The 11,160-nt window shown below is 55.0% G+C and overlaps 1 protein-coding gene across 4 annotated transcripts in view; it reads left to right on the top strand.

The window, feature by feature from the left end:
- NPHP4 (nephrocystin 4) overlaps positions 1-1,969 on the top strand; it is a 109,463-nt gene extending 107,494 nt beyond the window's left edge. For all 4 annotated transcript variants that reach the window (XM_045299145.1, XM_045299146.1, XM_045299147.1 and 1 more), the window contains exons 27-29: positions 364-543; positions 813-956; positions 1,532-1,969. In XM_045299145.1, the coding sequence (XP_045155080.1) occupies positions 364-543; positions 813-956; positions 1,532-1,672 (465 nt within the window). In that variant the 3' untranslated portion in view covers positions 1,673-1,969. The remainder of the gene's footprint in view (positions 1-363; positions 544-812; positions 957-1,531) is intronic.
- The last annotated feature ends 9,191 nt before the right edge of the window (positions 1,970-11,160 follow it).

An 11,160-nucleotide genomic window follows, 5' to 3' on the forward strand; every position in this document is an offset into this window, starting at 1 on the left:
GTGGTGAGGGGGGAGGTGATGGGGGTGGTAAGGGGATGGTGATGGGGGCAGTGAAAAGGCGGTGAGTGGGGAGAGGTGAAGGCTGTGCTGGGCCGCCGTCTGAGCAGGCGGCAGTGTAAGCTCCTGCGTGGGAAGACAGGAAATAGTGATGGGGAGCTCCCTTGGGTCCCTGGTGTGCTGCTGAGAGACGGAGAGGCTGACTGCCCCTTCACACCTGCCACGGCGGATGGTCTGGCCCCACGTGGCAGTGCTACACCCCCACCCCACCCCCACCCGAGTCCTGCTCTGGGCTGGATGTTCCTCCGGGCTACCCAGGTAGAGAGGGGAGCGCCTGACCTGGCTGATCTCCTTTGTTTCTTGGAGACGGACCCCAAAGGAGTGTTCGTGCTCCCCCCTCACGGCGTGCAGGACCTGCAAGTGAGCGTGCGGCCCCGCCGGGCCGGCAACAGGTTTGTCCACCTCAACCTCGTGGACGTGGACTTCCACCAGCTGGTGGCCTCCTGGCTCGTCTGCCTCTCGTGCCGCCAGCCTCTTATCTCCAAGGTCAGTGCTCTGCATTGGCTCCAGGATCCGGGCGATGTGGTGTCACCAGCTGTCCCCTCCGCCCCGGGGTGGAGGTCCCTCCGGGTGGGACAGGTGGGGCTAGAGTGTTTGCTCCCTTCCCGTCTGCTTCCCCCCCCCCCCCTGAATCGGGAACGTGTGTGCTTGCTGGTCACCCTGTGACCCCGCTCAGGAGCCCTGTGAGTGTGGCGCAGGCCCAGGCAGCACTAGAGACGGTGATGGTGACCTTGACCTTGCCCTCTGCTGCACAGGCCTTTGAGATCACGTTGGCTGTGGGCGAAGGGAAGGGAGCCAACAAGCGGATCACCTACACCAACCCCTACCCTTCCCGGAGGGCCTACCGCCTGCACAGCAGCCATCCCGACCTGCTGCAGTTCAAGGAGGACTCCTTCGAGGTGTGCGGGGAACGGGGTGGCTCACACACGGCTGCAGGTGACCCGGGGGGACCTCCTTTCCCAGAGCACTGAGGCTCCCATGAGCACATGCCGGGAGGAGCCTGTAGTCAGCGCAGGGCCAGCTTCGGAAAGCCCTTAGAACACAGGAAGTGGCACTGTGTGCGTGCGCTCCTGGGGGACATCTTCTGCAGGTGGCCACTCACCTGGCTAGTTTACCCAGAACTGTCCCCAAGACCCATCTCACAAACGGGAGCAGGGCAGGGAAAGTGAGGCTCCTCCCACCAGCTTGTCCCCCAAAGGGACAGTCCTTCCCTTCATCCACGAGGCACCTGCTTCAGCCGAGCCCGGGTGGCCTGGTTAAGGCAGATGCCACGTGGGGGGAGAGACGAGGAAGGCAGGCAGGTTGGGCTCAGTGTTGGCCACTGCACTTCTACCCTCCTTGCAGGCCGGGGGAGTGAGTCCCCACGTGGCCGGGTAGGCTGGGTTCTCGAGAGAGAACCGGACCAGTCACAGAAGGGCACAGCCTGAGACGCCCAGCCCCCGCGCACTCTGGGTCTGCTCTGCTTGCTTTGCAGGTGGGCGCTGGGGAGACGCACACACTCGGCCTGCGCTTCGCCCCGAGCCGGGGGCCTGGGGAGGAGGAGATTCTGATCTACATCAATGACCACGAGGACAAGAACGAGGAGACCTTCTGCATCAAGGTCACCTACCAGTAAGAGGAGCCCGGCCGGTGCTTTCTAACTGCTCCCCAGCTGCAGTGGCAGTGGGCACCCCTGTGTGCCTGCGGGCCCTACTCCCAGCCTTTGACCTCCAGGGATGCTCCCAGTAGGCCCAGGACCTTGGCCAAGGGGTGGAGGGTGTGTCTGGTCAGGCTGCTGCCAACCCAGCCCACGGAGTGAACCAATGAACTGATTTCAACAAAATGTGTCTTATGAATCATCTTCTGTGATAGAATTATGATTTATTACTGCATTTTATACGGATATAATATATTATTTGATATGCAATGTTTACGCTGGCATCATTTCATGTTTTTTAAGTTTTTTAAAACACTAGATTTCTCCCCTCTTTTCTCTCTGACCCCTCACTGGAGGTTTTTGGTCACATCAGTTTGTTTTCCTCGGAGGGACACATGCCTGAGAGCGAGGACACAGAATCCAGCTTGACCTGTGACGGAGGGGGTAGGGGTGGGCAGGCCTCTGCCATGTCCACTGCATGGGGGTCATGCCCCATGGGCCTGGAGATTTTCTCAGAGGACACACCACCTCATCAGTGCTTCCAGAATGCCCTCTCCTTTGTGGGGGTGGTGTGGGGTGGTGCTGCCAGCTCTGACTCTAAGCCGGCCCATGTACCAGGCAACAGAACACTACCAGGGGCTGCCCAGCCCCACAGCTGTTACACGAGAGGCCCTGTCGCAGCCATTGTGTCAGTCCGTCGCAATGAGGGCCTTCCTTTTTCTGTTGCCTGAGCACGACGTCCTCCCGGGACTAGTCTCTCCTAGTAACACCCAGAACGCGTGAGACAGTCTCGCCGTCCTTCCCTGCAAGGGCCATCAAGGCTGTGCTGCTTCCAGAATGGTCTGTCTGTTCTCCAGGCCACTGTCCACGTGGCTCTCTGTGTGCTCAGCCTTGGTTTTTGACTCAGTGGCATTATGTCCCCCTCCTCGTGGTCTTGGAGACCAGCCCCTAGCTCCTGGAAGTTGCCGGCAGCAAGGAAGGGACTGCAGCTTAGAGTTCCCCAGCTCTCAGCCAGCCAGCCGAGGCCCCCGCATGGAGTCCCGCACAGGGAACAGCAAAGGGTGAGCCACCCAGCCCTCTCGGCAGGAGAGAGGGGGCGCCCATCCCCGAGGGGCAGCTCTGCCATCAACACCAACTGCAAGGGCCCGGGCAATCGAGTCCTGTGACTGCTAGGGTGTGTGAAGAAGCAGCGGCTGCCGGAAGAGGGGGTGAGGAGCCTGGAGACCAGGGTGCAAGCTGAGCTCCTTTTCTTCTTATTTATTTCTAAAAATCATCGTATTGATGTCGTTTCACATACCCTAATATCATGCCCTTCCACAGTGAAGTTGCTTTTTTTAAAAGTTGTATCTACATCATCACAATCGGTTCTAGTGTTCCCTCCCCGCTCTCATATTCCTTATTTGCTCCCCAATTCCCCTCACTCTCCCCCTTTCTCCCTAGTTCCTGAGGAAGCACTGCGTCAGTTACTGTCTCTGTGCATCCACTCCTCCTGTGCTTCCCAAACTGGGAAACCCAACAGAAACACTAAAAAGAGAAGAAAAAAAAATAAAGGTAAAAATGCAGAGAGAAAAATAGTACACTAGTAATAGTACACTAGAAATAGTACACGAAACAAGTGAGAAATATTTAAGCCTAGAGCAACTTCAGATTGGGTCGAGAGGGAGGTCAACCGAACCAACATCATGCTTGTTCGATGCACCATAATCAAGTGTACAACAATCTCTGTGTGATAGTATCCTTTCATTATTCTATAAAAGTTTTAAAGAATGGTCAGGTCTACACCTTTATAATCATTACCTAGCTTCAACAAGGGCAAGCAATTTTACCGCTTTTGCTTTCTCTATATGAATTTAAAAAAATCATTTAAAATCATTGTGGACACCATGCCCCTCCCTCTAATATCAGTGTGCATCTCCCAAAAGTATGATCATTCCATGACACAAGTGCACATGACTGTTCCTTAAATATTTTACACACTTCTGTTAGTAAGACATCCCAGACCATTGCCTCAAATTACTTGCTATTAGCAGTCAGGCACGATGTCCTTGTATATACCCTTTTGGAGATCTATGAGAACTCTTCAATTTTTAAAAAAGTGTGTGTCTCCAGTCTCACTCCCAGCCAACCCTGGGACCTTGGTCAAGCCACTCAGCCTCCGGGCATTCGTGCCCTTAGTTGGTGGCCTTGCCCACGGTCTCCCAAAGGCATGGCGAGTATGTGAGAGAGCAGCAAAGGCGTTTGAAGGCTGCTCCGTTTCCAGGCTGGGCTGTGGGCCTGGGGTCAGTGGTCCGTGTGGTTCCAGAGCAGCCCCCTGACCGGTGTTCCCAGGACTGGAGACTGACCGTCCCCTGACTGTGCCAGTGGGTGGGAGAAGAGCGTGCCTGCAGGTCATCGCAGTGTGTGTGTGTGTGTGCGCGAGCATTGGGTGTGTGTGTGTGAGGGTGGACTTCAGGGGGACAGCGGTTCAAGCCTATCAGCTGCTCCTGAAGAGAAAGATGAGGCTGTCTGCGCTTGTAAAGATCTCCAGTCTCTGAGTCCTAAGGAGCAGTTCGACTGGTCCAATCAATACAGGGCTGCTCCGAGTGGAAATCAAAAGACTGGGCTTTCTAATCCCAGAAACGGTTACAGTCTCAGAAACCCGCAGGGGTTCGCGATGAGGCAGTATTGACTCGATGGCAGTGCGTTTGAGTGGACGTCAACGTGATAGCAGTGGGCTGGGTTGGTGTTGGGTTGCGTTTGTTTGGATTGTGTTGTGGTGGGTTTGCTTTGGGCTGGGTTGGGTTCAACCACCTAAGATGTCCTTTCTGAGCGAGTCATCTTTCGGGTGATGACTGAGGTAGCCGGTTCTGCTATAGCAGATACACCACAAGTGGGTGACTCGTGAGCAAATATATGTTCTCGTGGGTCAGAAGCTCAAATTCAGGGCCTCAGCTCTAGAGGAAGGTCCATGTCTCCTTTCAGCATCGTGGGCCAACCTTCCTTGGAGAGCTCCATCAGTCTTTCCCTGCTTGCTGCTTTCTCCTTTTCTCTCTTACAGGCATGACTCCAGATCCCACCCGCCGAGTCCTGCCTCAGTAGGATAACCACACAGGACTGGGAATCAAGGCCTCACCACGTTGGCACACATTTAAATAACTCGCTGTCTGCCATCCAGTCATAGCGACCCTGGCTGACAGAGTAGAACTGTCCTTTTGGGGTTTTGAGACTCTTCACGGGAGAGAAAGCCTCCTCTTCTCAGAGCAGCTGAGGGGTTCGGACTGCTGACCTTGTAGTTATCAGCTCACCATGTAACCCACTACCCCACCAGGGCTCCTTGACACATGTTGAGGGGACACAGTTCAGTCCATGCCAGTGCCCCCAGTAAGTGCGTCTTAGCATTCTCCAGCCCAAGAAGCATTCTGGCTGTACGTCACACGATCCCTCATTTCTTCTGGTATCTGCGCGATCCAGTGAGTACGAGGGGACTCTATATAGTGTTGTGAGGCCACTCGTACGTGCAAGGGGACTTAAAAAGGTTCTGGGGGAAAATTCCATTCTAATTCTATTTTTCTATGAGCTTTGGGGAGCACCCTTGTATACTGGGGGACAGAGTTCTTTCTAAAGACCACCTCACCTCAGCTTGCAACCCCCGGAGTTTGGTGGCTTCCTGACATTGCCAAGTAAGCCGCTTCTTTGGGCAGCTGCAGGCAGGCTCGGTGTCTGTGTGTGAGGGACGCTGGCAGCGGCAGTGATTTGTGGCGCTGTTGCTCACTGCAGGCTGCTCTCCTGAAGTCAGCGTGTGACTGACTGAGCCCAGCACAGGGCCCGTTGCTGCCGGCTCACACCCCTGAGGCGCTATCAAGCCCGAGCCTGGCAGCGCTTTGAAAAACCATCCCTGCAGCTTGCACCTCTGGAAAGACGGGTGGCTTGGGAAGCCTAATTGCTCACTCACCAGCAGAAACCCGGTGGTGGGGGGGTGGCGCGGAGTGATGGGAGGGGTGCAGGCGTGTGCACGCGTGTCGTGGGGCCTTCTAGTGCCCCTCCCTTTTCCAGATAGTTCCAGGAGCTGGTTCATCTGCCCCCACCTACAAGGAGACAGGCTACCTACTCACTTGAGGCATGCTCTTTAGGCAGAATGTGGAGAACGAGGGGCTGTGCTTCCCTGTGGACGCGGATCCGCCGATGGCACTGCCCGTGTGAAATGCTGGGGCCTCTGGGTCTGCGTACCACGGGCCATCCCCTCAGCCTCATCCACTGTCCACTGGGCCCACTTGAGACAAGGTGATTGTCAAGAGCCAGACGTGTCCCTGATGGCACTCTTTTATGGGGCGCTCTGCGCCCTGAGCCCCTGGAGGGTGGAGGTGTGTTGTTCTCCATCAGGCAGAGGTGGGTTTCCCATTAGGGTGGCTCAACAGGACCCCCTGGCTGCTCCCTGGAAGGGGAGGGCTGGGGAGTAGGAGGGGGTTGGCATCACTCCAGTGGGGGCTCAGCCTACAGGTCAGAAGTGGTCTTGGCTTTGATCTGAGAGTTTGGAGAGCCAGCGACCGTTAAACACACTCACTCTCTTGCCCATTCATTCACTCATTCAGTCATTCACTCACCCACTCATTTGCTCAGTGACTCAATCATTCATCCACATGCACACTCATTCATTTAATTACGCATTTACTCATCCACTCATTCTTTCATTTACATTCTGCCTTAGTTATTATCTAGCACTGCTCTCACAGAAATACCACAAGGGGCTAAAATCAACGTATTCTCCCACAATTTGGGAGGCTGGAAGTCCAAAGGGGTGGGGCACGGCTCTAGGGAAAGGCTCTGTCCATGTGGGAGGAAGGTTCTGATCTCCTGCCAACACCTGTGGGCCTGAGCACCTTGGAGGTCTCCCTGCGTCTTGGTATCAGCCTTCCCTGGGTCTATACGGTTCCCAACACAGGGACCAGCTCCTCTCTTGGTAGTCCTGAGGCCGCTCACTTCTCTCTCTGCCTACCTCTTAGAAGGCAAAGGTGCTGCAGGCCACATCCCAGGGAAACCCCCCTTAGTCCCCTTACACCCCGGAGAATCTAGAGCTGTGACCTGAGGAAGGGTGTTGCATCTGACCCTAAATATCTTACAAGGACTGATTGATCGCATCGTTTGGCCCAGCCAAATTGACATACTTGGGGGAACACAACCCTTGACACTTAGTCACTCACTCGTTTACTCACACTCACTTGCTCACTCATTCATCCCTTTGCTCTCATTCATTTCTGCCCTCCCTCCCGCACCCCCCGCCCCCCATTCAGGCACTCTCGTCGTTTCATTCATGGCCCTCATTCGCTCTCCTGCACGTATTTCTGGTGGTGATGCTCTGGGATAGGTACATAATTTTGGAGTCAACTTGAAGATATAAAAGTGCACTCCTCAGGACCAATATTGAGAGTAGCCATACCAGGAGGGGAAGGGGAAGGTGGGAGGAGATGGGGGAAACTGATCACAATAATCTACCTATAATCCCCTCCCAGGGGGATGGGCAACAGAAAAGTGGGTGAAGGGAGACATCGGTCAGTGTAAGACATGAAAAAATAATGATTTATAAATTATCAAGTGTTTGTGAGGGAGGGGGGAAATGATAAGGTGATACCAAAGGTTAAAGTAGAAAGAAAATGTTTTGAAAATTATGGCAACAAATGTACAAATGTGCTCAACACAATGGATGGATGGATGGATTGTGATAAGGCCTCTACTCAAGTACTCCCTCAATGCAAGAACACGTTGTTCTATTAACCTAGCATTCCATGGTGCTCACCTTCCTGACACGATCACTGAAGACAAAGCAGGTGCATAAGCAAATGTGAAGAAAGCTGATGGTGCCTGACTATCAAAAGATACAGAATCTGGGTTCTTAAAGGCTTGAAGGTAAACAAGCAGCCATCTAGCTGAGAAGCAACAAAGTCCACATGGGAGAAGCACACCAGCCTGTGTGATCACGAGGTGTCGAAGGGATCAGGTATCAGTAACAGAAAAATCATATTGTGAATGAGGGGGAGTGCAGATTGGGGACTCAAAGCCTATCTGTAGGCAACTGGACATCCCCTTACAGAAGGTTCTTGGGGAAGAGATGAGCCAGTCAGGATGCAGTGTAACAACAATGAAACATAACTTTCCTCTAGTTCCTAAATGCTTCCTCCCATCCCACTATCATGATCCCAATTCTACCTTATAAATCTGGCTAGACCAGAGGATGTACACTGGTACAGATAGGAACTGGAAACACAGGGAATCCAGGACAGATGATCCCTTCAGGGCAAGTGGTGAGAGTGGCGATACCGGGAGGGTGGAGGAAGGGTAGGGTAGAAAGGGGGAATCAATCACAAGGATCTACATATAAGCTCGTCCCTGGGGGATGGACAACAGAAGTGGGTGAAGGGAGATGTCGGACCGTGTAAGATATGACAAAATAATAATTTATAAATGATCAATGGTTCATGAGGGAGGGGGTGGCAGGGAGGGAAGGGGAAAATGAGCTGATGCCCAGGGCTCAAGTGGAAAGCAAATGTTTTAAGAACGATGAGGGCAGCAAATGTACAAATGTGCTTGACACAATGGATGCATGTATGGATTGTGATAAGAGTTGTACGAGTCTCCAATAAAATGATTTAAAAAAGAAAGCAGAGGGGTAGAGGCTAGCCTGTCATTAGGGTCACAGCCTGATGGTATCTCCTGGTGGGTGTGGTCTCATAAGGAGGATCCTGGGCATCTCCCTGTGTTTCTCCGTTTCACCTTCCTGTTGGTGAGCCATGCAGCTGAGACCTGCCAGAGCCCTGTGATGCTTCTTCTACTGCCTCTGGATCCACAAGACTCTGCACCCACCGGCTTGTGAGAGTTCTGCATTTTGTATCATTGCATAAGACTGCATGAGTCGGAAGAGGGACTCATGGACGCATATCGGACTTATGGACTTGTTCTGCACTGGGCTGGGATGTTTTCTAGATACGCAATTACTTCTTGTTATAAAGCTCTCTCTTACACATTGATGAGTGTCCCTGGATTTGTTTCTCTAGTCAACCCGGGCTAACATGCTTCATGTCAGGTGCCATCGAGGGGGCGGGGAAACCATTTGCCACAAGGCGACACAGGCCCTGCTCCCAGCAACTGGCGGCCTTCGTAGAAGCACAGGTGAGAATGAATGGTTGCATCACAGTGCCAGGTGAGGGCATGAGGAGGCGAGGGGAGGAGGCGAGGGGGAGGCCCTAGGATTCTGAGCCGAAATGTACAGGTGCCCTGTTCTGGGGTGGGGACCTTTTGGCCCTGCTCAGCACAGGGGGGTGGGGGTGACTCTAGGTCATTCACTCTTCCCACACCCCCTCCCCGGGGCCTCTAGGTTGAGAAGGAGCCTGGCTCAGTTGCCCTGGGCCCCTGCCCCTAGGATGTCTGGGAACTCTGGCCAAATTCAGTCAGAGGGTGGCCTTAAAGCCTGCCTGCTTTAAGGGGGTGAAGACACCCCCAAGTCCTCTAGAAACTTACTTCCATGGAGGTGTGGCTCGAAGGGTGCAGGGGTGCCCAGGAGCCCAGGGCGGTCTCACCTTCCTCGAGGGGCGGGCACCAGACCCCCCTTTGGGGCCCGTCCTGACTGGCCCGAGTGCCCAACACCCTGGGCATCACGGGAGGACATAGTGAACCGGCCACACCCGCAGTGCAGTGTACCCTCACCTGATGGCCAGGGAGCAGGAAGTGCACAGCCCAGAGTGTTTTAGCCCGGAGACTGCGCTGCCTGCGCTGCCTATGTCAGTACCGCCACCGCCAGGGAGAGAGCCGCTTAGCTGTGGAGAGGCACATGCTCAGACCCTCCTACCCCCACCCCCTCCACCCCGCCCTTGGTGGCTGGGGCCTCTGGTCAGTCACCCCAGACACAGAGCCCTTGGCTGACAGTGGAATGAGCATGAGCACTGGCCTAGGGAATGACAGGACCTCTCTTCACTTTAGCGCCTAGTCTGAGGCCTTGCCCCTCCCCCTCCCTCTCTTCTTCCTCCCTCCCCCTCCTCCCTCTGGTCTCCCTCCCTCCTTCCTTTTTCCTTTCCTCACAAGGAGCGCCTGTCTCTCCCGATGCACTTGCCGTGTCCCAGGTGTCCAGGTGGCAGCGACGGATCTGCAGCAGAGTGACCCTGACATTGGCACATCTTCTGATGTCTGTACCATGCTCTCAGGAGCCTTGGTGGTGGAGTGGTTAAGGGTTAGGTTGCTAACTGCAAGGTCAGCCGTTCAAAACAGCAGCAGCTCCGCAGCAGAAAGGGGGCTTTCTACTCCCATAGCCGGTTATAGTCTCCGAAACCCACAGGGCAGCTCTCCTGCCTTCCAGGAGTCGTCATCCACTCGGTGGCAGGGAGGGGGCTGGGCTGGGTACCGCACTATCAGGGGCTCACTTTTCAGAAGTGGTCGGCCTCTTCCTGCGCCCTCGTCTGTCTTAGGCATGGCTCCCAGCGTCACAGCAGAGATGTAACGAAGGTGCATCCAGCGAAGGCCAGGCTGCTTTTCATCGCCTTGTGTTCGCGAAAGCTGGTCAGTGGGACCGGAGACCGAGCCAGGGCTGCTGGAACGGGGGCAAGTGCAATTCCACACACAACCCTGCCACACCGCCCATCTTCCAGGCCAGGCGGGTGTGCTGGGGCGTGGCGTGTACCCGAGAGCGTGCGTGGGTTTGCAGAGGCCGTGCGTACCTGAGAGGACATCCCTGAATGTGGTAGCGCCCGCAGTGTTCTCGAAGTGAGGGATGCGCTGGACCCGGGGGCTCAGGACCATCGCTGAGGAGGACAGGAGGGCAGCCGGCACGGACACGCTCAGAAAGATGGCATTCGGCCGGGTTTCCCCACACCAAGATGGCCTCTGTCAGTGGCGTTTATTATTATTATTCTTGTTATTGTTGTGCTCTTCCCTCCCCTCCTCCCTGCCGGCCTGTGGAGAGCTACTTTGTACCAAGCGCAGTCTGGGGAAAGCCGGTCTGATAATGATGCAATGCGCTCACTGTCCCTATCTCGAAGTAAATTAAGCCGCCTCTTCCAACCATTGCCTCAGGTGTTTGGGGGCTGGGGAAAACAGCTCTTGTGTTTCCTTAACAGCCCCTTCCCTCCTATGCACAGGGCTGGCAGGAAAGCAGCTCTGACCCCCTCCATCTGAAGGATGGCAGTTTCAGTTCTATTTCCTGGGGCTGCACTGAGGTGCTAGCAGGGAGGGAGCGGGGAGGGAGAAAAGAAGGGGGAGGAGGTGAACGTGGCCAGGCCTGAGGGTCTCCCTTGACCATCCTGGGTGGGGCACTTCCCTCGGGGCACGCACGTAGAGAATGCAGTAAGACCCTGCAGGAGTCCCTGGGTGGTGCAGATAGATGGTTCATGCCCCCTGCTGCTAACTGAAGGTTGGGGAAATGAGAGTCTACCCTCACTGTCAGAGGTGCTTCGGGAGGAAGTCCTGGTGGTCCACCCTGGAGAACCAGCCCCTTTGAGGCCCGGCTC

This window comes from Echinops telfairi, unplaced genomic scaffold (genome assembly GCF_000313985.2).
Source record: "Echinops telfairi isolate 266 unplaced genomic scaffold, ASM31398v2 ScPeMD7_7457;HRSCAF=8495, whole genome shotgun sequence".
Taxonomy (NCBI): Eukaryota; Metazoa; Chordata; class Mammalia; order Afrosoricida; family Tenrecidae; genus Echinops; species Echinops telfairi.